The sequence below is a fragment of the Ornithodoros turicata genome, chromosome 7 (assembly GCF_037126465.1).
Source record: "Ornithodoros turicata isolate Travis chromosome 7, ASM3712646v1, whole genome shotgun sequence".
Taxonomy (NCBI): domain Eukaryota; kingdom Metazoa; phylum Arthropoda; class Arachnida; order Ixodida; family Argasidae; genus Ornithodoros; species Ornithodoros turicata.
In genome coordinates, this window is record NC_088207.1 from 42,053,948 (window position 1) to 42,079,882 (window position 25,935).

General features: G+C 45.2%; 4 protein-coding genes across 8 annotated transcripts in view; 2 read left to right on the plus strand and 2 right to left on the minus strand.

The window, feature by feature from the left end:
* Positions 1-11,754, minus strand: part of LOC135401127 (four and a half LIM domains protein 2-like) — a 137,283-nt gene extending 125,529 nt beyond the window's left edge. Inside the window, exons 1-2 of one of the 4 annotated variants that reach the window (XM_064633324.1) lie at positions 5,803-5,990; positions 4,663-4,728 (exon numbers count right to left, since the gene is read on the minus strand). In XM_064633324.1, the coding sequence (XP_064489394.1) occupies positions 4,663-4,728; positions 5,803-5,940 (204 nt within the window). In that variant the 5' untranslated portion in view covers positions 5,941-5,990. Of the gene's footprint in view, positions 1-4,662; positions 4,729-5,802; positions 5,991-11,625 lie in introns of those variants that run through there. The other 3 variants (XM_064633327.1, XM_064633326.1, XM_064633325.1) reach the window with 3 other exon arrangements.
* A 1,926-nt stretch (positions 11,755-13,680) lies between these two features.
* LOC135399892 (chromatin modification-related protein MEAF6-like) lies at positions 13,681-17,479 on the plus strand. Of its 2 annotated transcripts, none has more exons than XM_064631629.1 (6): positions 13,681-13,795; positions 14,332-14,447; positions 14,523-14,610; positions 15,399-15,432; positions 15,521-15,761; positions 17,157-17,479. In XM_064631629.1, the coding sequence occupies exons 1-6, from the start codon at positions 13,718-13,720 to the stop codon at positions 17,170-17,172; spliced, it is 573 nt and encodes a 190-aa protein (XP_064487699.1). In that variant the 5' UTR covers positions 13,681-13,717; the 3' UTR covers positions 17,173-17,479. The 2 variants fall into 2 exon arrangements, with proteins under 2 accessions (XP_064487699.1, XP_064487700.1); XM_064631630.1 differs by lacking the exon at positions 13,681-13,795 and adding an exon at positions 13,952-14,226.
* A 1,226-nt stretch (positions 17,480-18,705) lies between these two features.
* Positions 18,706-25,371, minus strand: LOC135401126 (activated CDC42 kinase 1-like). The gene is made up of 2 exons (XM_064633322.1): positions 24,148-25,371; positions 18,706-23,233 (listed from the first exon to the last, which is right to left on the minus strand). The coding sequence occupies exons 1-2, from the start codon at positions 25,036-25,038 to the stop codon at positions 21,224-21,226; spliced, it is 2,901 nt and encodes a 966-aa protein (XP_064489392.1). The 5' UTR covers positions 25,039-25,371; the 3' UTR covers positions 18,706-21,223.
* A 42-nt stretch (positions 25,372-25,413) lies between these two features.
* LOC135401128 (probable ribonuclease ZC3H12B) overlaps positions 25,414-25,935 on the plus strand; it is a 33,755-nt gene continuing 33,233 nt past the window's right edge. The window contains exon 1 of the mRNA XM_064633332.1: positions 25,414-25,768. Coding sequence (XP_064489402.1) covers positions 25,538-25,768 — 231 coding nt within the window. The 5' untranslated portion in view covers positions 25,414-25,537. The remainder of the gene's footprint in view (positions 25,769-25,935) is intronic.

Genomic DNA, 25,935 nt, shown 5'->3' on the forward strand with positions numbered 1-25,935 from the left:
TGGAGATGTTACAAAAAGATTGTTGCTTTGAAAGGACGTAAAAAATTTGGAAAATTTCGCCTGCTTTTTTGTTTGCTTCAGTGATACGGTTCGCAACTTCCGAGTCGCACACAGGTAATTTCTCTGTAATTCCGTCATGTCAGAGCTATAGGAACTTCGAAAGTATTTTTTTAACTTTTTGCCAGTAATTTTTTGCATCCGTGCAACGTACATTTCGAAAAGCTATCGTAAGAGAACGCGTGTCATGAAAATTGCTTGACTATTTACCGAAAGGTAGTGTACAAAGCTTGTCCAATAGAAAATACATCACGCCGTGCGCCGGTGGTATCCCCACTTTCGCACCATGCAGAGCACACCTTCTGAACGAACTTAATTTATATTGCTCCAGTGAATCTTAGCACCGCGAAGCGACAGTGGCTATGAGCGGCGTACACACGTGTGCTGATGCTGAGAGAACAGCAGGAAGCAGTGAGAGGCGGTGGTTTTAGTACGTGTCCAGACCGACTTCCCGGAAACCGCGCCTGAGTAGAATGAACTGAGCAAATCCTGATGTATCCATCAAGCTATGCCGCTGCTCTTTGCATAAACTGGGCAAGATGTCATGTGTGCTGTCGTGGATGGCGTCTAGACGCAGTCAGTCAGTGCCGCTTCAGATCGGGTCCATTCATTTAACGAAACATGACAGGAGGAGTCTTCCTTAAGAACTACATTTACTTGTCATGAGAGCATCAGATCTGCGCACATTACTTCCACTTCAAGAGTCTTGTTGAGATATGTCAACGGGAGAAGAGAAGTGGGTAACATTTGCTTAGAAGACGTGAGAATGGCGAAGTGGATGCACGCGATCCTGGTAGTAAGATTGCCTAGAAAGAGTTTTGCTTTGAAAACACGTAAAATGTTTGCATCCATCCTGTAGTAATCCAGTGATGCGCTTTGGAACTTGAGTGTCAAATTTTTGTCGCTTTTCTGTACTTCAGGAACGTCCATATAATTATAAACTTGGAAAAATAATAATGTGTGACGTCGGTTCAATATAAATTTCGAAAAGCTACCGAAAGAGACCGGCCTCACGAAAATCAGTCAACTATTTACCGAAAGGCAATGTTAAATGTACCCCGCAGAATATACATTATTATCGACAGAAGGGTTCCCGGTTCCCATCGTTCAAATATACATTATTATGTCACACATTATACTCATTCATCCGGCACGCGACAGCTGGCTCCGAATATAGTGAGAAATGCTAGGGAAGCGAAATACTAATATTGATCTGCATACCTAATATCTACCAGGGCCAAACCTGACCAATTGTGTTACGCTGACACTGCCAGTAAACACCCTATACTGCGAAGCTCTGCAAAGCAAGGCCATACAAGGCGTGCATAGCGGCGAATCGAATTTTCTAAGAAAAATACGTAAGATGTTGGGTGCACTGGTGTACTTTGACAATGCCCTGACATGACACGTGAAAATAGGCGCAGTTGTCAGGGCAGGTATATGCATAATGTAAAACCCCGAGACTAGGGAACACGAAGGGACTCGTGTGGTGTCTGTCCCTTCGTGTTCCCTAGTCTCGGGGTTTCACATTATGCATCAACTTCACCAGCTTGCTTGCTTCTTAGCTATCTTTTCATGGGCAGGTATATGTCTGTGTTGGTTGGTGTTTTGCTGAGCATAGATAGTGTTATTTATATTTGTATCAGGAAACCTGTTTTGATTCTCTTTTTTTTTTTTACATTAGCACGGAGGAGAGCGAGAAAGAGTAAACTTAGGCACGACTCCATGAATATAGTAGACCACTGGTGGATTAAAGCGGCTGTATTAAAGGCGCGATGGTTGCACATGCTTATTATGTACATGCGTTGCAGCATGTGCGCTATATTCGTGATAACGCTGATTCTGAACATTTGCAGGCTACAGAATTTATGACTTTTTTTCTTTTTTTCTTTTTTTATACAGGAGTATAAGGAACGTTTCTATAGTGAGTGGGCAAGGTACGAACGAAAGTAATTGCCGCGTCTATACTGGCTTTCACAAGGCGTGGGAAACTGTTTTCGACGGATGACGTCCTGTTTACGATATCATGCTTCCCCGTCGTCGAGTTTCGGATGCGATTGCTTTTCATCGGGAAATCCGCTCGTAAGCATTGAGACATGATGAGACGCGCTGCAAAAGCAAGAGCCAGCTCAGTATAGGTGCACCGGATTGTCTTGCTGCCTCCGAAGCGTTGACTCTTCTCCTACGTCAATGGTCTTCTTTTAAACATATATTACTGTAGTTATCGTTTCCTTTTTCACGTGGTCTTAATTTTGCTCTGTTCTGCCGCCCTGTAATAACGCCCCGCCACACGATTTGCATCTCGACGTATTCCATCAGTGCATACAGCTCAAATTCAAGAACAATAGCAATTCCAATTTTGATTAAATCTCTCTTCATACACATTCCAAACTAACTTCAGTCACGTTCATATAATTATTATAATAACAATAACGATGATGTAATAGGAAATATAAGACGCCTCTGTTTTGACTCGCAGGAAGTGCGACGCCCCATCAACCGATGTCGGTGCAACAATAGCGACGGGACATCATGGAGAGGTCCCTGTTAAACTGCGTAGATCCAACTTCACTTTCATGCCGTTTGCCCCGCTGTCTGTCCTCTCCACCCTTATGCACAGACTGCGCCTCAATGTGGCTTTCACTCCGTAATTCAGACACCGGTTAGAGTACACCTCTACAAGCTCGGAGGAAGCAATATTGCAGTCCCTACCGATTCACATCAACTGCAAGCCCCTCAGCTTTGCCGCAGTCTTATGCCCTTGCTCTAAGACTGCGCAGCACCGTCAATGTCTGCTCTCATTTCACCTGTTCTTGACGCCTTCTTTTAGCCTCCGTGACTTTTGCATGAATGCGGAAATGTGATATATTGCCTTCATCGTACTCTACATCGCGTGTGGTCGACTGGATGAACTGCTATCCCCGACCAGTTACCGCGCCTCTGCACGTGCAATATTTCACTTGCTATGTGTTCCGTCATGTGTGCATGCGTGTGTGTATGATCTCTTTCATGGCCATCCCACTCATATATTAACCCACATGCACTAGGGTAGGGTACAGCAGTTCGTGAGGTGAAATACCTCATCCCATCGTCACGCATGTGGCTGTTGTTGCTGCTGTCCCATTCTACGCTGGTCTGCATTATCAAGTGTCTGCAATCAAACTTATTGACGCTTACACCAATAGGAGGTGTGGTTTATTGTTGTGCCCTACGCGTTGCACAGCACATGACGTGCTCCAAAACGTAGTTTTTACATATATCAACGTCGCACTTTGTTGTCCTATAATGACTTACGTGTAGCATGCCTTACAAAGCTGCTGTTATAAAAAGAACAGGCACACAAAAAAATGATGGATGAAATCCGATTCATCCTTTTTATCATGGACCTTCGCTGCTACTTCGTATACTTGTTGGCTCCGTCTGCCTGTTTGGGACACGAAATAGATAAACAGGGAAAAAACATATCACTACATGCCAAAGAAAAAAAATACATTCGAAACGGCGCCTCTCGGTGTGCATCGTGTTTTGGGTACACAACGCTATCACGGCAGAGATGCAGCAACAAAGAGCGTGGCACAATGCCCACCATAATCACAGACCGAAGGAGTCAAAGACACATACGGATGAGTGACGTCAGCAGGCACTCCAAGAAACTGTGGGCAGACCAGTCTGCCGCACCGTCTGACGCGGCGCTTAGTATAGCTTTTATATAGCGGCAAGACACTGCAACGCGGTTGTCAGAAAATGACAACGTTTCCGAACTCAAGTAGCTCTTTTGTGGGAGTGTCCGTTAGAAGGTTCTGTTTCGTTTTTGTTTTTCATCTCTATTTTGTATTGACTTATGCACATGGTTACACAAGAAATCTTCGCATATAGGATTGTAGATGTACATATAAAAGCGGCACTGGTTGGTATGATATTTAATGTCATCACTCTTTACCGTTGGGTTATACACACTCTGCCGAACAGACTTTGTGAATCGTTAGCGCGGACAGCCGTTAATTGGGATATCAGTTAACGTTTCCACTGTGATTTTAGCCCCGCAAAGGGAATCTTTAAACGAGTGGGACTACTGTCGGTGACGCTGTAGCACCTCTTACTCCATGCATATGAGAACGTCTATAAAGACAGGTCAGTTTCTTTTCCTTTTTTTTTTTTTTTTTTATGGAGCAAGTTTATTACCTAACTATAAGTAAGGCACAATATAAGACAATGGCCCGGTTTCGCCACCGCTGGTTTAACTTCGAGCCGAGATCGAGGGTTGCTACAAACTTGAAGGTAACGCTCGTATATTTTTTACAAACGTTAGTTGGTGACACGATGAATGCTTTAGTGACAATAAGACCCTTTAGTGAAGCAGAGTTAAGCGTTAAATTCATGTTAAGGGACCGTTAACCTCGGTTCAAATGTTAATTGGCGTTGATGAAACAAGGGCCAATGTCACTTTTGTGTGTGTGGTCATTAAGCCTGCTCTACCATGTCTCTTCCATCAGTTACCTGTTCAAATTCCATTTGGGGTTCTATTTGTGTTGCTGCGAATTTTTATAAAAATTTTGGCCTTTTCTCGCGCGACAGAAAACGCCGGAATGGTAGTATTACTTTCACCTTCTTATTCTTGGGCCTCGCCCGGTAAGATCGGCTTCGTTGTCCATTTTCCGAGCGGCACCCCTTCTGTACATAAGAAAATGGCCGGTCGAACGTGGCCTTATTATCTATGCCGTATTAAATACGCATGGAAGCAACGTGGGTGGATGCGGGGACGCACAAGGGGAAGAATTTCGTGACGCGAATGGAGAGGATAGCTCTGCGAGTATGGTACATTTCATTTGGGAACGTTTACCCGCCAGTGAGTCATACTGTTATTTAAACACATTTTTCAGCCATCGGTAGAACATCACAAAGCATATCTTGCACCCGACGAAGTCCGAAAACATTGCTCATTCCGCAAACATTCTTGGTTGTCTCAGGGTTTCTAGCCTGTTCCTAGAAATATGTGTAATATGTTATCATTGCACGCGAATCTGCAATAAGGGTTGGGTTGGGGCCTAATGCGAACCGCGGTAGCTTTGGCCAGCAGCATTATATTTCCGAACGGCAGCGCTCGCTAAAATGTTTCTCGGCGGCGACTGCTGTCAACTTCGCTGAATAGTGATGTTTTTTTCGGAAGCTATCCTGATACACGACTGAAACGCAGTTCATGCGCACATTGTTGAACGAGTTAGTTTTCTTTGTTGTATAATATTATTTTCCCGTGAATTACACGAGCTGACAACGCAATAATTAGTTAGCCCATGCATGGTTCACAAAAAATACCATGAAACCGACTTCAAAATGATTAGCGTTTTGGTGATGACTGCAAAGAGACTGCCATTATCACCATTGTCACATTGCCATTATCAGTGTGAACAACATGATATTTGTATTTCCCAACCATATCACACGAATCATGTGCGAATACCACTGATCCATTTAAACTTCACACAGCATGACAGAGTAAGTTATCTTGATAAATCACCAACCAATACTAAATCGCTGTATCTTTGCTCTTCTCTAAATGTCATAAAATGTACTTCTTATCCATGATCAGCATTGTATATACGCAGATTGTGCCGCAAAACAGGTTTTAAATTAACACAAATAATAAATAAAACATGGCAGATGCGATGTACCTTGCAGTCATCCCCAATCCCTTTTTCTTCTCATCTAATTTCAGAAGATGACAACAATGAGCCATAAACACCTTACCATTTTGTCATCTGCTCCAAGGTCTCCTCCCTTCACTGGTGTTTCAGACTCGACGGTCTGGACCACAACAGTGGGACACGTGTTCAGCACCACTCTCCTTTGCAAATCAGTGCTCAGCTCTTCCACAAGATCACACATAGCTGTTAAGCACAACGCGAAACTTCCGAGATAATCACGGCAGATCTCAAACACCGCTTTGATACAGGCTATTGCGTGACGTTCTCCGCATACGCAAGCCAGTTGTCGTTTGGCGAATATATAAACAATACCTCCTCTCCCTCTCTCGTCCGGAGTTGTGGTTGAGTCACCAAAGGGAAAGGACTGGGGGGAGGGCAGAAAACGTCCCGTACATAGACACGTATGCGAGTTGTGTGGCTTCATTTCGCCGATCTGCTTAATGTAATATGTTCCACACTTTCCAGTTGTAAGTGCAAGACGCGCGGCCTTGAAGTCATTGCCATTCCAGGGTCGTGAGCTCGTTAGAAGAATTTTTAAGGAACCTGTTAAATGACGCGGACTTCTGAAAAGCAGACGTTGAGACACCTGCCATTTGGAAGTTTGTGTGGGTTTCGAGCACATATACGTTGTACGCCGCAAAGGGAATTTTCGATGCAGTAAATGGTCAAAGTAGAGGTATCGTTCTGGGTTGTGATTTGCTGGGGGAGAGACATTTGTAAATTCACGCGGAAGTGTACGCCTAGCGCTTTTAGGAAGTACTCGACCATGAGCTATGTGGTTTAAGAACTCGACACCTGTATCGACTCTCCTTTAGGCATAGTGCCCTGTACAATTTTACTCATGACCCTTTTTCAGAAATACTATATTTACATGGATACTTCCCTCTTTCTTCTCTCTCATTTGCTTTCTCTCTCTCTCTCTCTCCCTTTTGTATACACTGCTTTTGCATACCCAGCATTGCGAACAGCAACATGCTAGTCATCGAGAAGGAACGTCTTCCATGCACTTAAAAGGTTTTGTTTTTCACTGTAAATACCTTTTTATTCTTTGCCTATTGGAAACGTTTTTTTTTAGTGGGCGTTGAATTTTACGCTCCTTTGGCCCCGAAGCTTAGCAGGTTGAACTTCGTTGTGTGTTGCAAGCGATGACAACTATACCGATAGTGACACATTGAAAACTGAATTTCTTGTATTTCACGTTTTCTTCTCGCATGGAAACGACAAACGCTAACTCGATGTGAGTTTTGCCCCAAGGTGACACAAACGCAACTGGACACAAACGCAATTATGGCTTTCATTAAATTTGATACATTCCAAAAATTTCCGTAAAATACCGACTAATGATAGTTACCACTGTTCGGCGGGTACATGCGTTGCATCTCACAAATACGGTTTACTCGAAATTGAAAAATTGAACAATATAGCAAAAAAGTGTTGTCGTGGTACTGAGTACTCGGCAAAAAAGTAACTGAGTAGACTACTCAATCTTCAACCTTGACACATATTGAGTAGACTATTAAATACTCAAGAACAAACTCGCTACTTTCAATATGCAATTTGGGAAGGCGGACGGCGGTACCCCGGAATATCGGAGGTGACACGCGTGCATGTGTATAACTAATCTTTCTGTCCCCCTGAAAAAAAAGAGAAAGATCTACCTTACCAGAAACTTAAGAAATGAGTACAAAAAGTACTTGAGTCGAATACTAAGTGTTGGCTTTTAAAACTATCTGTGAACACCACGTTCCTCCAAAAAGTATTTAAGTTAGATTAAACACTGGGTTTTAAAAGTATTTGTAAGACAAAAAGTTGCTCCCCAAAGCATTTAAGGTAGCGTAACTTGAGTACAGTATTTGAGTTACGTACAAGTCTGCAATACTCATTGCCTTGGCTCTCACGTGACATTTCAGGTGCCTCCGAGGCCAAGTAATCCTTTGTGAAAAGTTGATCTGTCGCAGTCGGCCATCCCAGACACGTGCGAAGAAAACGTTGTTCACGCTTCCTTTCTTCTTTTGCTAAAACAAGCAGGCAGTGCCGCGGACCTGCCGTGAAGATGTTTCGTGACTCAAACACTCCAAGTGTCGAATGGAGAATCATGATCCGAGCCTTTGTCATTCGCTGCGCATTCTCACATGCGAAACATCATGCCAGCATGAATCCTAATGGCAATTGTATACAGTGACCAACTCTTTGTGGAGCTTGGTTTGTAAGCAGACACTGCATCACGCGTTTTGTTGCCACCGGTGAGGGCAACAGTGTCCGAAGACTTTGCATCAAGATATTTTTACCGCCAGGCCAGTGAAGTCGTCTGGGTCAGCAGCTTCCAAGCCCGTCCGACTTTACACCACCATTTGTGTTATCCGGTAATACGGAACATGCTTTAGGCTCACTCCAAAAAATGATGCGCCCTGGCATAATAAAAAGGTTGCAGGAGACTTGGGGACGTTGCGTTGAAGGAACCTACCAACCGTGCCCTCAGGAATCCCATCGGGAAGAAGCTTAGTGCGCCTTCAAGACCCCCCCCCCCCTTTCCGCCTCATACTGGCTGTGCCATCGGGAATCCCCAGGGCCTACAGTGCCTTCAAGGTGTCCTCCCTTTCCGTCATATTCTCGCTCAGCCCTCGGGGACACCTAGAGCATAGCGCCTTCAGGGGTTCGTTTCTTTCATACGCATTATCGACAAGTCCTTGGGGATTTCTAGAGCCTAGTGCGCCTTCAGGGATCCGTTTCTTTCCGCCGTATTCTCGCTCCGCCCTCGGGGATTCCTAGAGCCTATAGTGCGCCTCCAAAGGGCCCTTTCTTTCCACCATATTCTCGCTCCGACTTTGAGGATTCGTAGAGTTTAGTGCGCCTTCAAGGGGGCCTCTCTTTCCGTCGTATTCTCGCTCCGCCCTCAGGGACCCCATCAGCCTAGTGCGCCTTCAAGAGGCCCTCTCTTTTTCCGCCTTGTTCTCGCTTCGTCCTCGGGAATTCTTATAGCACACACTTAGGAATGAACTTCACCGCACAGCACGCTCCTAGCCAACCATCATCTCGAATGATATCGTTGTCGGCCCAGGTTTGTTGAAAACGGGAGGCGCACGCCCTTTTTGTGACACTTATGCTGTTCATAATTGTCACAAAAAAGGCGTACGCCTCCCGCTTTCAACAAATCAGGGCAGATAACGAGATGATGACCGAGATGATAATACGTGCCCTTCTGCACTGCTTCCTGTTTGTCACCAAAACGACATCCGGTTTCGCAGCAAACACGGTCTGCGCCAACCGCTGACTGATACTGCTATCGCTTCTGATATGAGGAGAGAGAGGGCCGTATACGCCTTTTTATGGGAATTCAAATTTCTACAGAGTGGCCCACGCCTCCCATTTTCAACAAAAGCAGGAAAGTGAAAGCTATCATTCTTCATGGTGGCTGGTTCCGAGCATCCTTAGTCGCGGAAGGACCGGAAGTATTCGTGACACCGAAAGGTTTATTTATGTTTACCCGTGAATGTCATCTATAGGACCGTGCTATGCGGTGAAGTTCATTTTTAAGAGTGCAGTACGCCTTCAGGGAGCCCTGTCTTCCCACCGTATTCTCGCTCAGCCCACGGGGACACCCATAGGGCTTAGTGTGCCTCCAGTATGTCCTTTCATCCATCCCGGAGCATTCTCGCCCCATCCTCGGGGATCTCTAGAGCCAATACACTCTCAGAAAAAAGGAAGTCGAAAGGGAGTCAAATGATGCTCGGACACCCTCGTGAATAGAGGGTGCGTTGCAGCGACACCCAGCTCAGTGACCGTATTTAATGCGGTGTGTTGAGTGCACTCCCTTCATGTAGGGGTGTTAACTTCACTCACCAATGTTTATGGGGCTCTTCCAGACTATGCAATAATGCAGCCTCGTACTTTTATTTATTTGTAAAGATTATCGAGACACACCTGCAAATAATGAAGATAGTGATGAACAAGCCCGTGTCTGACATGGTCAAAGTAGTTGTATCCCTGTAGAGGTCATTTAGTTTTCGCAAGTCCTGGCTGTACACTCTAAAAACAGAACTTCACCGCATAGCACGCTGTGCGCCAACCATTGCCAAGAATGATAGGGTTATCGCCTCTGATTCGAGGATAGGGGGAGGCGTACGCGTTTTTGTGGCAATTACCGTATATCCAAATTGCCACAAAAAGGCGTACGCCCCTCTTTCTCCTCGAATCAGAAGTGATAACCCTATCATTCGTGGCAACGGTTGGCTCGTCACAGCGAGCTATGCGGCGAAGTCCTGCGCTTTCTTCAAGAAACGGGCCTAGCGGAAAGACAACTCTAGTGCCCCTCTCACCAACAGCGTGCCTCCGTCCCATCAGTATCGGTTATCCTGCCTATGCATCACTTTGAAGTCCTCAACTCCCCTCTCCCACTTTCCCTTTTTTTTTTTTTGCTATAGTCGTGACGATGCCCACTTGAGTGCGGCCAACAACGGCAAGCTACCTCGACCCCCCCCCCCCCCCCCTCTGTTGTTAGACTGTACCAAGAAAAAGTACCCAACATTACGTACTGAGGAACAGGCACCGCAACTTTACAAGCAAGCTGGAGCCGACATCTTGTTTCCGTGTGCTCATGAAGATGCCGCCACTTCTATAATGTAGTCTTTTTTGTTATAATTGAATTGACACTTGGATCGGTTGTTTCATTCGAGGAGAAATGTCCGTGGAAATACTCTCTAATGACAAGGGGAGCGGCAGGTCAAGTGAGAAACACAATGTCCGATAGAGAGGCCGGATACCTGTTATGCAACGCTAAGTGCCTTGAAGTTACTGCAGATGCACTGAGAGTTGGTGAGGCGTATGTCCGTCACCGTTACGAAAGTGTTTTACTCCTTTGTACTGTAGGAACGGGCTGTAAAATTTTGGTTTGTATAGTACTGCAAGCGCAATGACGGCTTTTGAGGGATGCTCGGGTTGGGTAGTTCTATGGGACTACCTAGATTCTTGAGCAAGACGGAGAGGCACTGCACCTGTTGTTCGTGTTTCGGGGCGGGGGCAGTATTGTTTTTCTAACGCGGTGCAACGCAGATCAGTATCTGCACCACACACAAAAAAAAAGACCAAAGGAGTAACATCTCTCAAAGACAGAGTGGGAAACAGAGCGCTTAGTGTTCTCTCCAATGTGCTTGGGTAGGGCAGTCAAGGGAGAACCTGCAGGAAGGGTGTCAGCGGTACACCTTCATTGGAGGGAGTCGAGGGGACTCCATCAGGACGGGGGGTCAAGGGAACACCCGTACAAGGGAAGTAGCCTAAACACCCCAAAGCGAGTCATATGTTTCACGAGCGTGAACACCCCAAGAGAGTTTCCCATACTCCCTTCTTTTGAGAACGTACTACGCCTTCAGGGGGCCCTCTCTTTCCACGGTATTCTCGCTCCTAGAGCGCTTCGCGAATCAAAAAGAGCGCTCCTCGAAGCGGGGAACACTGTGGAAAGAGACCCCTAGAGCGTAGTATACTACGCTCTATGGGTCTCTAAGGGAGGAGCGAGAATGCAGCGAAACAGGAGGGCCCCCCTGAAGGCGCACAAGGACCTATGTTTTTCTATATTTTTTCATGTTTTTCTTTTCTCTTCTATTTCCATTCTCAGGTATCAGCATGGTAAACATTACTTGGTTAAACGCTTCAATATTTATCTAGCCCTCGTTTGAACATTCCCGCTCAAAACAAAAATAAAAAGTTTAGCATCTGTGTCCCAGTGTCCGAAAACTGACTGATGCATGCTTCTTGCGTAAGACCGGAGATTGCCATCGTTATGTTGTAATGAGCACCTCCTATGTTGCAGTAATAATTCCGCAAAAATAAATAAATAAATGTAATATTGAACTGTCTGTAAAGTGGACCATACCTCACAGACGTTGGGTGTTCGCCAACGTACCGCCGTTCTCCGACTTCCACAGGGCGGGTTGAGGCTGGTGTTGTGTTCCTCTGTTTCAGCCTCAGAGCAGTTACCTTCCATCATGTTCACCAATGGTCATCTCCGACATGCGTCAAGCACTTGTCACCACCATGCTGCCGTGCACACTGTCGCACGTGACACTCTGCCTGGAGTGAACCTGAAAAAGTTTGGCCACGCGTTAACCAGCGCTGAGGCCACAAATCATATTATTGAGCGAGTAATTCCACAGTAAAAGGTGTACCACATAAAGAAACTAATACCTCAGTAACCGGTAGTAAACTCTCATCGACTTTCTTATCCTGCGTTATCCTCTCATCTACGCTTGGTGAATATCGTCCGAAGTGCAGCAGGATTTACGCTCTTGCGGACAGACAATCTGTCTTTTTTTCCACACAGGTGTGATATTATACGGTATTCTTCAACCATAAGTGCGACCAACCTTCAGAGGCACTTGAATGACTCTCATCAGAACGACCTCAACCAAAGAAAAGCAGCTAACCTGGAAACATATTTGTCAATCCTATATCCAAGAGTGATTGCTCAGAACAGTTCTGCTCCACAAAGGAAAGCACCCTTTCCCGAAACTATGCTCCGAGTCTCCAAATCTCAAGAGCTATCCGTCACAGAGGTCTATCTCCGCAACCGGGGAATATGGTCCGCACATTGAGCGTGGGGCAGATACGAGAAGGTGCGGACGCCTTTCGGACGGAGAAGCCAATTCGCATTTTTTGTTAACGCGTTAATATTTTACGTGTTCGCTTTAAAAACATGCAGTCCCTCTAAGTATAGCATAGGTCGTCTCCGACGAGGGCCTTGGCACTATGATCAGTGCACGAGCCCGCCTAAGCCAATTACAGACGTCTTTGGATTTGTGCGCGGTGTTGACCTGTATAGGAGTAATCTTCCCGTCCGAAGTATAGTTCTCTGGATAGCCAGGCACTTGCTGTTCTTGGCGCTTGTCCTAGTCAAACTGCGAGTCAAGTACAACCTACTCATCCGACAAACAGTGAAAACAGTCTCGTGTGTAATACAGGGTGTCTGCAGAAAAAGTAGCCTCACATTTACACACATAGCGAGTTCCCTGCTTACCATACGAACTTTCAGTGGCGCACGACGACGTATTTATGCGATAAAAATAAGCAAAAAACAATCGTAGTAACCAAACACTGCGTAACAAAAAAAAAGTTAGCCACGCAAAAACTGCTCTCCGTGCATTCTGAACAGGGGTGTCGGAAGTCCTTCACGGCACGGGGAGGGGGGGGGGGGGGGGGGTCGAGCCCTAATCTAACCTAACCTAACCCAGACAACAACAACAACTTTATTTTTAAGATGATGAATGGGGAGTTTCATCGCCAGGGGTTCATCTACTCCATTGCTGATGGTGATGTGGGGAACGCAATAATGAGCCCCTTCACAATAGGGTTCCGAGTCCTATGGTGTCCAAAAATGTCAGAAGAGCTTTGAGGGCACAGTGCGTAAAAGTGGGGCTACTTTTTCCGCACACACTCTGTCCTGCTGTTATGACACGATTTCTGACACGAAGCCCTGCAGGTGTGTCCTGTAGGTGAAGGATAGTAGGGCCATGGGTCATTCTGTCTGGGATTTAGAAACAGAGAGAGAGAGAGAATACTATTCAAGCTTCAACACAATTATACGCCGATTTGCTTGCCGTCATCTGTTTAGATAGCACTCGTTGCGCACGCACTGTTGCTGTTCGCGCCACCGACGCTTCCAACGTAGCAACTATAGTGGGGCCATCATACCAGCAACGCAGGCGATGCCCGCCATACTTCTATCTGCGCCAAATTGCATGCGCGTGTACGAGAATAGTGGAACCGAAACCCGACATTCGAAGCAGCAGCAAGGGCAAGTTAAAAGTTAACGATATCGCCTATTTACCATGGACAACGATTGTAATAAAAATTTTATTCTGTTAAAACCAGTATAACTGCGGTTATGAGAACTGTAATGGTTATTTTCTTAATATTTCTCAAGCGGTGGGTGCGGTCCTGTTAAATGCGAGACAGTATCGTCAACAAACATGGCGTCTAAAGGAAGTGCAATTGTGGATACGCGAGCAGAGCTTGCTGAACTTGTCAAAAGGAAAGCTGAAATAGCAGTGCGTATGATTCATGATAAGTTCCTAATAGCCCCAGGCGTAATAGTAGCGGTTTTCGTTTAGGGGGTCGCAGAACCGTACGAATGCAGCTCGTGCAGCCCCTCACGAGAATGGCGGGATTTCATCTTCTGAATTGCACGCATGTGTTCCGTAGGATGTGCCCATTCGACACGTGTGTTTGTTTACTTCTATGTTGTACGCAAATAAGACCCGTTATTATGTAGTTACTGGCGAAGCGGACTTTATGGAACGAGAGAACCTCAAGTGACCCAAAGTAGATATAAAAACGACGAGGTCGTGCTTGATACTGCTTGTGATAGTGAATTTCAACCTGGCTGGCAGATTTTGCCTTATAGCTTCTCTACCACATTTCATTTTGGCTCAACTTGAACAAAGATTGTATGACCTATCATCTGCGATCCATGTACAAGGTGTCACAACTCTCTACCTGTACGAATTTGAGGCACTAGTGTGTTCACCCCCTTGAGTGAGAGAAGTGCACACGTTCTGAATTAATCCACGAATTTTTGTTCAAGGACACACTTGCAAATCTTGAGCGACAAATCTACGCGTTTGAAGGAAGCTATCTGGAGGACACGCAGTTGTACGGAAATATTATCAGAGGATGGGATAGATATCTAGCGCCAAACAAGTAAGAGATCCAGTTCCTAGTGTCCTGACTGTTTTACGCATTTGTTTCTACCAGTTTCTCATACTGCACTTACAGGAACACAAACAGCAAAGCGGACAAGCGGAATCGGAAATTCAAGGAAGCTGAGCGCTTATTTTCCAAGTCGTCAATCACATCTATGTCTGTGAGCATACTTTTTGTTGGTACCCCATCAATTCTTACAATTGTAATGGATATGATAACGACCTAGAATACATCAGTGTACCCATACCGTGGTCTCGTATAAGGTACCACGTGACTAGTGCCAAGGATCCAGATGGTAAAGAAGGTGCAAGAAGACTCAATAGGAACACAACCTGCACAATTAGGGGAAAAGAGCATTTTTCTGAAGAAATTTCTCCGGTGCATCATAACTTCGGTCCAGAGTTCATAGTATGTTTGCTGGTGACAAGTACTATACAAGCGTGTGATAGTCAAAATAACAAATCCAAAGTATAAACCCAAATCCGCACACATAAGGAAAAACTGTCACTTAAACGTTTCATATCTACCGGTCCTGTGGATTGCAGGAAATCATATTGGAGAGGAGCATGTTGACAGGCTTCTTGTAATGCTGAAAGCTAGGAGTATATCAACTGTACATTGTTACATACATGTCTTGGCAGTACTTACATTTTGCTGGTAGCACTCACAAACACACAAACGTGGCGACGAGTTATTTCAAGGAATCCGCAGAACAGAAATTGAAGGGGCATATAGAGGCATGCATGTCAAGCAACTGCGTGGAACTATTTTTCTAAATTGCATACACACAAAGTGCAGTACAGTGCTACCAAGGCATGTGTGTGGAAAGAGCTGATACACAAGAACCATTAACCCTCAAATACTCTGTATTCTAAAAATATCTTCATTGACTGTTCAGTGACAGCAAACCACATCTTCTCACCACTCACATCATCTTATTTTTTGCAGGCTGTAAGTGGCATTATTGAAAAGGATGACAAAGGTACAGCTTGTTCAGAAATTGTTGTAATTTACGCTTTCATATTTATTATCTTGCCACAACAAAGGAAATGTCCTTCATTTCTCTGCAGACCGAGTAAGCGAATCTGAGTCTCAGCATGTCGCGAGCGGCAGTGAAGAGAACGGGCAGGGTCCAACAGGAATGGGATCAACGCCAGTCGGAGGGGCGCCCTCTAGCAGTAGTAGCAGCAGCAGTTCCTCCACGTTAAATGGTGGACATTCCCCTCCTCCTCATCCAAAAATGCCCAAAGTAACCTCCTCAGCACAGGCACACAGAGGAGGCATAAAAAAGTCAGCTAAAAAGTTTCGTAGGTAAGCACTATCGATTCCATGCCACTTCGGGGACAAAGTTGAAAGCTTTAGTACTCCGTTGTAGAGAGAAGACAAAGGTTTTCTGTCTCTAGTGGTTCAGACAGAATCAACAGTGCAGTGGTTTGCAGAATGAAGTTTCCCCAATTCCATATTTGTATAGAGCATTCACTTCAGTGTTCCACGTCAGGTTGGGCGAAGTTGTTGCAGATCTTCTGCTTTGACAAAAAGTATATTCTTCTACGCAACCTTAAAGCGGCAGTCCGGTCCAGCGCACAAGTTTAAAAGACAGTTGTTATATGCCTCCTTATGATGCTCAAAGTAATTGTACAAAATATTACCGTTAAATTTTCTGCCAGTACTTTCCGGCTTTTCTTCTTCCAAGCAATCAAGCTACCAGTTCATGACAAAACTTCCTGATTACGGATCGTTACTATCGCGAAGCAGTCATCAATTACCTTTATATCAGCCGCTGTAATGTTCACAAAGGTGTGGCAACACATGTTCACATCACTGTAAAACTGCAAAATTGGACTTGATCATGTCATTTTTGTCCTTGTTTATCATGGATCTGCTGGATGAAGTTTTCCATACTGGATCTACATGTAACTCACATTAGTATACAACTCACCGATATCAAAATCAGTTGTCAGTTCCAGACTCTACGAGTACAGTTGGCACTCGACTTTCACAAATTTATTTGTTCTGGATTTCTTCAGTTTCGGTTTTATTTTGCCTGTATAGCATAGTTTTGGAGTTTCAGTTAGGTATGATTGTAGCGTATCAAAGGGGCCCCCAATGTAGTGTGTGCAAAGCTTTTTTTCCAGTCCAGTATCTCTTGTTTCTTGGAACCTGGTATGGTGTTTCTACTGATTTTGAAAGTGCTCCCCATGCACAAAGGACATCATAAGACAACATTGAATTATAAGTAGGGTTTATAGCATTTTCAACAAAAAAATGCTGTAAAACACCAGACAAATATCTTTTTGCAAATCCATCATGTTCTGAACTAATCTGAATATGTGCCCTTAAGCCGTGAATAACTCCTCAATTTCCAAAGCAATAAATGCAGAAAACCCCAATGCTGCGTACAAAGAAATTGGCTTCTTCAGTTGCTCACCAGTACAGCACGAATGAGTCAACAATACAGCTTGACGTGATTCACAAATTTTGACTTTCGCAGAGGTTCTCTGGCCCTAGCCCTCACGAAAATCAAGGGCCAACCGTATTAGTGCTTGCCCATTCTCCAATGCAGTACGCATGACAAGTTTGAAAATGAGCAGGTCCTTTGTTTACTCAAAGGTTCAGCGTTTGCAAGCTTTCGAATGCTAGTTATCAGTGCTGGGCAAGCAGGGCCTTGTATAATAATGTATTCATATTGCTTTATCTTTTTTGCAGAGTAATCGACGACTGATAAAGGGTCCATATCTCTGACTTCGGGATAAAAAGCTGCTGTGTGCCGAACGGATGCACTTAGTTTGAGCCAAGAGCTCTCTCTGGCGTACTGGCAAACAACACGTTTTGTAAGGTGCAACCAAGTATGGTGCAATGTACAGGTCATTTGCTGGTCTCCCATGTTTTGTTGCAGTTAACCCTGCATGCTATAGGTGTACAAATAGATGTGGCTCTGAAGAGGGAGGCAAGTAATGCTTTCAGCTGTTAATGCTTTTGCTGCAGCTGGATGGAAAAAAGATGTAAATAAAGCTGTAGATGGTGTAACACCTCAGGCCTTGTACTTAACATAAGAGAGTCATTTTTTAAACAAAGATACTAGTGTCTGCTACACACTAAGGCAGCGGTCACACAGGGGCAACCTTTTCCAGCAACTATGAGCAATTTTAGAGTTGCTGGCAGTCGGCAGACACCGGCAACCTCCAGTTGCTCGGAATCGCTCCCCGAGCGAAATCTTGAGCAGTTGCTCGCGCACCAGACAATCAGCGAGGGAAGCATTGCCACGTGACTCCCGCTGGCGTGATGTGATTGCGTTCATGAGTGCAGGTGCAGCCGAGAAATACTTTTTTTTTTTTTACTAACGCCACACAAACATATTGGCATATTTTTAATGTAATGATGATCTTTTTGCATAATAAGCTGACTAAGGCTTGATAAACACCAGCTAAAGAAGGGATACCATCAGTCGGATTCGAACCTACATTTTCAGATTGCTGTAAGGTTGCTTGTGGGTGGAGCCACCGAGCTGCCCCGTGTGAACACTGCCTAAGGATATTTGTATGTGTGACTGTAGCTAGGGCAGTGCGGATATTCGAATTTTTTTTTTAATACCGAAGCGAATAATGGTATTGCAGTGGTGATGATGACACTGGAGCTGCGCGGCTTCTGACCATGATCCTCTGCGACCTTCTGCCACATACGCACGTCCAAACAGAAATGCCAGAACAGCTAACAACCCACTAGTACTCATGTGTCTCCGTATAGTATGGTTGATTATAAAGTGCATCTGGCACTCTGTCCAAATTTTGAATTGAAGGGAAGTCTCTTCCAAACCGAATATATTTGAATAGTAGTTACAAAGCTTCGCAAGAAGCCCCAAAACGTTGAAAGAAAGGATATAAAAAAAGAGCGCTGCTTCATACAAAGATCGTTACGCATATATCACTGATATATCATGGACATCACATGCTGCATGTCCGTACATATATTATATACGCATTCAGTTCGGTTATATTTCGCTTCATAATTGGTTTGAATATACTTTGTATTCACTCCGGTTTTAAAATTACTAGTTGCACAGCCCCTCTGCAATGGCATACATTGTCATGTGTACTTGTCACTTTTTTACTTGTGCTTCGTTTTTTTAACAACACTACGCATTGTTAAACTCAGCGCTAGATTTATGACATGCAAATGAGTTTGCAGGAGTGACGTATATTAGTTAGTTCGTACCCTCTAGACAGGTATAACATGTCAGCACACAAAAATATACATATTCGGTTTTATAGCACAGTGTTTATTTCATGTAACCTGCCAGCATAGCAGCCCCTGATAATATCTTTGACAAAAGTTGGTAGCAGCCATGCTCAACTTTGCACTTGAACAAGTCACCTTTCTGTTGCGAGATTGCAATTCCATTGAAGTTTACATAGAGCTTGATCGAATCTCGAAAAAGGTGACATGTTGGATACAGACACCAAACTTATTACGCCGTGGACATGAAACACGAATTGCAAGCATGAAGAGAAGACATCTTGATGTAGCTTGGTCATCGTGTACATTGATCGTTACAACAAAATTGCTGTTCACTGATGTTCTTTCATTACTTAGACTGACTAGCATTCGCTCTCCATAACATAGATACCTTTATGCAATGGTTATGCAATTTTAGGACGAAATATGGCTATAGTTTTTGTTGCAAAAGCTGCAGGGCATGTCAAATCAAATTTTGCATGCATTATCAGCACATAACTCAAGCGAGACTGTGAATTCTAAGGCAGCAGGAAACTACGGCATGTCCGTTTCAGATCGTGCTTAAATTCTATGCACTGATGGATTAAAATTTATAGAAGTCTAGCTTAAAAAAAGATAGGTGGAAGACCATCATGGTTAACATTGATTGATTGAGATATTATTATTAACATAGTTATTGTCCCATGTCTCATGGTGTTCAAAAGCTTTTTGGAGAGCAGACACCAGTGCCATATTATCCAGGCACATATCCTGTTTGTCACAAGTCACGGAAAGTTTCATATTCCACAGCAAAAGACATCACAAGTGGTGAAACCATGCCCTTCCTGGTCATTTTAATAATGAACAGGATTTTTGACAAAATCTAGGATGCACCACCCCTCGACAGAAATTTATTTAGGGACATGTGCTTTGTCTTGGCTAAGGGTCCCACCACATATAGTTGTAAGAAGTAAGTTGAACACCATCTACTGCACAGTTCTGAGCGAGGTTGTCTTTGCAGCACATTTCACATGTTTTTGGTTCACCTTGTACATGGTACCGCATACTAGAAAACGGACAATATCACACCTTGCTTGACACACACATTTGTACTGGGTTAGTAGAGCATATTTGTCGCACATTAAGTGCTGTAATTTCTGGTGTATACTGCACGTGTTATGTGGCGGAATTTAGCCTCCAAGGCCCTCGTGTGCACTACACGGCGAAGCACATTATAGTATATGCTATTTTCCATCTCGGCGGCAAGCTTCGATTCATAGGTTGCAGGTTCAAACCCCGCTGAGGACACCAGCAACTTGGTGGCAGAGTAAAAGTTGCTTAGACGCGCCATCTTTTGCAGCAGACGTTAAACACGTTGCAGACGTTGTGTGCGGAGACATCGACACACGTTAATGAACCTTCAGGTGGGCAAAATTAGTCCACAAACGGACCACTGTGGCATTGCTGACGATCTCGGTTGTCTCGGGTGTAAAGCCACAAATTACGATTATGTGATGTGTCCCCCGCCTTAAGCACTGACTGCCTCTTGTGTAAGTTAAATGCAGCACTTCTGTTTAAGATCCGACTTTCTATGGGTGTATGTTAACAGTCCGAAATTACGGTATTTGCTATGTACACATTAGTTCAAGATCCCAGATGAGCTAGAATTCCACATCACCTTACTGACAGAGTTGTTGTCATCTCAAATACTTTTAATGTCAGTTTCACAACGGTAATCTTTGCAGTCAGTATCTTTGGTTAACAAGACTTTCTAGCACTGATTCACTTAAATACGACTGTTGTAGACATTGTGTTATCACTGCACGCAATAAACAACACACAGACGTCACTATGTAAAGTTATCTGCACAGAGAATACTATGTTGCCACTTCCTTGACGTTTATCAGGATACATTCTTCGAAATGGTGACATCCTTACAACGTCCTTCTTACATCCTTACAACTTCTTTTTTATGCAATGTGTCTCATATGACTTGATAACAAATCTTAGTCAATACCCTGTGCAACAACTTGTGCAATCTGTTCAATTACATTCCAGAGTTGCTTTTGCTGCTATCTTGTGCACTTTGGTTTGATATTCCACGTAGAAATGAGCTGATCTTATAATTGTATTGGACATAACCATGAAATGTTGGAACTTTTACGCACGGATCTTTCTCACCTCCGTATGCAACTATACACAAATTTTGAAAAATAGTAAGTGAAGTACAGTCCCGTACGGTGTGGACGGGAAGCACCGCGTCTTCAATAAAACGTTTCCTTTTAGAGCCAGCATGGAAACAGCAATTGAGGCTTTACGAAAGTACTAAGCTAAAACTGGGCATTAATTTGTAACAATCAGCACAAACTTTTCAGTTCCAATTAACAAAATGCAACAAATATAAATACGAAACACAGGCACACGCTGCACCTGATGATGATAAAAATGTTTTTGATGTGACCCATATAACCGGAAAATCTCCATTGCACTGTCTGTATATTAGGTGGCACACCACATATATATATATAGATGTTTGTGAAATGCTTTCCTTCGCTTTATTTTTACTGCGATGGCCTCGTATCAAGCAAGTGTGACGCAGCCTGATCCGCGTCCCAGTTGAACGCCCGTAACGCAGCTTCACACTCCCCACGTCCCGCGATGCCCAAAAGGTGCAAACGTGACACCTTGGCCTCGCGCTCCATCTCTCCTACAGCTACACCCGAGTTACGCTCAAGGGTCATCGGCAAGAGCACTGGTTCCAAGATGGCGTCTTCCTTCTCCCTGTGGCACCACGACGCAGGAGCTGGGTACGAAGCTTGTGGCGGAGCCACCAGGAACGGTCGCACGTGGGCCAAGTTGGGGGGAGTCGTAGGTGGAGCCTCATTCAGGAGGTCCACTCCAGTCACTGTGATGTCGCTTGGAAACAGCGCCTGGGCGGAGGTGTGCTGCTGTCGCTTTTCTCGACCCGGTGGCGGAGGTTGCAGCAGAGGAATTCGCACTGGGGCAGTTTTTGCGGATGAGTGGGGTAACGTTTGGTGGCTCGGACCAGGAAGATACGACGATAAAGTAGAAGTGTTTAGAATGGCGTTTAGTTTCTCGTTTTCAGGAGGTGATCTCGTCTCCAGCTTTGACACCAGGAACGAGCTTTTTCCGAGGCCTGGTAAGGGGTAGCCTATTGATGTGGTATTCATATGTGGCACGGTCCTTGTGAGACTACCCGGAGATTGTAGAACTGGGGAGTGCGGATTTGAGAAACCGGATCCGAAGCCCGTTCTTTTTTGTGGGTGGACAGACAGGGACCCTATCTTGCTTTCGAGCCAGTCAAATGCCTTATTCGACTCGGCTTTCTCCGCTGGCTGCGAAGTAGAGGGCAAAAGGAGGTCGTCCACGTTTAGTGATGGACAGCTACTAACACGTGTCAGCGATCCAGGGTGGCTAGGTTGGTCGGGCGCTACAGCAGAGTAGTATCGATCACCTGCACCTTGGATGTTGTAGTAGCTCGGAACTGTGTTGTCTCCCGTTGCGGAGCTTGCACAGGCTACATTGTAGTACTTCTGATCCGATGACGATACGTTGTAGTAGGTCGGAATCGATTCTCGAGCGCTTGGAGACAGGTGACTGTCTTCAGTTTCGGAGGAAGGCGAGATTGGCTGCTGTAAGGTGGTGTCAATTTCGCAGCCGAGGTCAATCAGCATGCCCTCTTTCACCGGGCTTTTCACATGCATCCCATCTCTGTTACCTTCACACTTTTGCAGCACAGATCCCAGAACCAAGCCAGCATGCTCCGGCTTAGCTTTAGGCAGTAGGTCGACATCGCTGCTCTCATTGATGAACTTGTTGTAGCTGAACTGTTTCATCGCTGTTGTCTTTTTGGCAATCGGATTATGCTGCGATCGTCTCGCTAACTCCTGAAACCTCTCCGAGAACGTGAGAGGTTCCGGAGGCAGTCCCAATACATCGGGGGGCTCTACGGGGTTTCGAAGGTAGGTGTCGTCGATGAACGCGGGGCTTCCCCACGTCTTCCCATGAATGTCGCCGTGGCCGGCATGAATGAAACTATGGCGCAAGGGACGACTGATGTCCTTGTGGCTGATGCGATCATTGAGCGACTCGCAAGCGCAACGAGGAAACTGCCCGATCTCAAACGTACGCTGGTTCTGCCCCTTCCACCAGTAGTTCTCGGTGCGGCCATCCACGACTTCGATGAGGTCCCCAATCTCGAGCGTGAGCCTCGGGGCTGGCTCCGAGAACCGTTGTATGGCTCTCAGCAGGGGAGGTCGAGCCTCGAGGAGGAAGTCTTTCAACGCAAGGAAGGTCGGCCGGTCAGAGGGATTGTGCGCCCAGCAGTGGAGCATGAGCTGGTAGATGTCGGGAGGAGAGGCCTCGGGTTGCTGCAGGCGCTCGTTCTGCTGGTCAATTTTCTGCAGGATCTGCGCTCCATTTAGCCCAACCCAAGGTTCCTGCCCAAAGGTGAACATTTCCCATAGGGTAACTCCAAACATCCAGGTGTCGCTTGCATGCGAAAAATGCCGCGATTTTAGACTTTCTGGCGCACACCATGGGAATGGTACCTAGAAAGGAGAGAAGATGGACCTTGTAGGTGTCTCTCTTTCTGCACAAATGTGATTGAAGAAAGACCGTAAGCCAGCAGACTGGCCTAACGTGACAAACTAACAGCTGCACTGCGACGTTTTGACGCCCATACAGGCATCATCATCAGACAAAAAAAATATCGGTAAACTACCCGGGGCTCACCTTTAGAGCTTCAAAATTCCTTTGACCTTTCCTCCCACAAAGGAATTATGGAGCTTTAAAAGGCGAGCACCGGGTAGTTTACAGATTGTTTTGTCTGATGACGCCCGTACGGGCGTCGAAACATCACAGTACAGCGGTCAGTTTCATTTAAAATGTTTCATTAAAAATGAAACAGTTTGGGAACTTCACAGAAATGTACATAACGGGCTTCGGATGCTGAGAGCTGCGAATACCTCACTCTCACATAGTCACAAAAAACGTTAGATGTTTAACATAGTAGACATAACCAATGGATGAGTGGACAGGCAAAACAGCCATTTACTGTCAGGGTTGTGCACATACCACCCTGATTGTGACGTGTGTGCCTGCTCCTCATCCTCCGAGGTTTACCTCAAGTTCAGCGAAGGCGATTTAGCAGGTGGTGTTGCCAGCACAGGTCGTGGGAAGCTATGCAGCTTTTGTAGGTTTATTTTCATTTAATAACCGTGGCCTTTTGGGGCAAGGAAATTCACAGTTTCATAGTCAGCTACGGAGAATGGAATGGTAGGTCATGGTTTACGATTTGATTTGATATGATTTTCCTGGCGCAAGGATAACATGGTTTACGAGATTGTCACTTTAAGAGAGGATCAAATGGAATCACAGTTGGCTATTTCAATATGTGCTTCAAAGGTTGTATGCAAGTCGATACAAGAACTTCAAAATTAATTTCAATGTAATAAGCAAACACCTTTTTCTGCTCTGTCATCACGTAACAATCCTCTTGACTCGGCAAAGCCCTCATAAGTCCAAAGTCCCCAATCTTAACACGATCACGTGATGCTAGAAGGACATTTCTGGCTGCTAAGTCTCTGTGTATGAAGTGACGAGATTCCAAGTATGCCATTCCATTAGCAATTTGCACTGCGTAGTCCACAAGTGTTGCTACTGGCACATGGTGACACTGCTTCCGCAGGTAATCACGCAGTGATCCTAGAGGTGCTAGTTCCGTAACCATCATAAGGGGTGAAGACAAAACAACGCCATACAACTGGATCAGGTTGGAATGGTTTAGCTGGTGCATAGCATTGACTTCCTTCATGAAGTCGTCAAATGCTCCAGGTTGTGCCAGTGCATCTTCCTTCAAAATTTTAACCGCCACAGGCACACAACGGCCATCGGGAGTGTTCCATTCTCCCTTCACGACGACACCGAATGAGCCATCTCCTAATTTACTGGCGAGAACAACGTCCTTTTCTGTGATAAGGCAGGTCAACGTCGTCGCCAGAGCAGGGTTCGTGGGCGGTGTTGGTGAAGGCGTCGTTACCGAAGGTTTCGTGGACGCTGCTCCTAACTTCCCAACGGGGAGGATCTTGTTGAGTATGTTTCTCTTCCACAGCGCCGAGCGGTGTTTCTTTATTGTATCCAGCAACCTGCGAGCAGCCGGCTTTCCCATCCCGATCTTTTCTAAGTCCTCGGCCTGGACGAAGTCGAAGTGTCGAAAACGCGTCACCTGAAGGTCGTCTCGGATCTTGAGGAAGAACTGTTCGAGTTGGACTTCGCGTAGTATTTCGTAAAGCCATTCGACACCGCTGTCGTCTTCACTTTCGGTTCTTGCAGCTGTCTTCTTTAGAGTCGCCATGGTTTATTGATTGTACGTTCTCCGCCTTCCCTGAAACTACAATCTTCTGCGGGATTGACATCGCTTAGAACATCTGTCGGGCGTAAACGCACGATCCATTTCTCTGGTTGCGAAAACGGAGCTGCGAAGGAGTCACTTGTTTACAGTAGACAAAACGTCCGTATCCGGGTAATATACACACAACGCCGGAAGAAAGTGCATAGTGATCGTATCGAGGAGCAGGTATAGTTTAAGAGGTTCTAAATATCATCAAAAACACTGCATTTCACATGTCTTTGCCTTCTGCTCATCTTCTGTCTGCTAGAAATCCTTGCCATCCTTGCTCCCCCTAGCAGACGCTGGAGTAGGCGTGCGTAGTCTGCGTAGTCTCAAACGCAGACAGGTTTCTCACGCAGGAATCTCAATATGGCGGGGAAGTTTTTCTCGTAAGATGGTGTAACAACAGATATAAGTTCGCATTGCTGCGCGACTCACTAATCTTGTATATGTTCGCCCTGAAATGGAAAGGAGCACCGATGTTTTTCTACAAGTGTCAAACACCGATCTTCTTCAATGTTGCCTAGAACGTATCCGGATCCTCTTCGATGTGCGGTCGGAGATTGTGAAAACGGAAGATGTAGTTGTCGGATGTACAGATGTCAGCGCGAACGTTCCTACTTCCCCAGTCCGAGTGTATCACATTAAATTGCGGGCTGATGGAAATTCCCATGGACCGCTCAAGTTATCTAAGGTAGGTGATCATTTATGTACGCCGAAGCCAGTAATGAAACTCGTTGACTCCTAATTAGTCAAACGTGATGTATGTATTTGTAGATAACCGGGAAAACTATTCGACAAACTATGAACTTTGTTTAGATTCAGTTAACGAGGTGTCCTTGAATAATTTTACCGGAATGC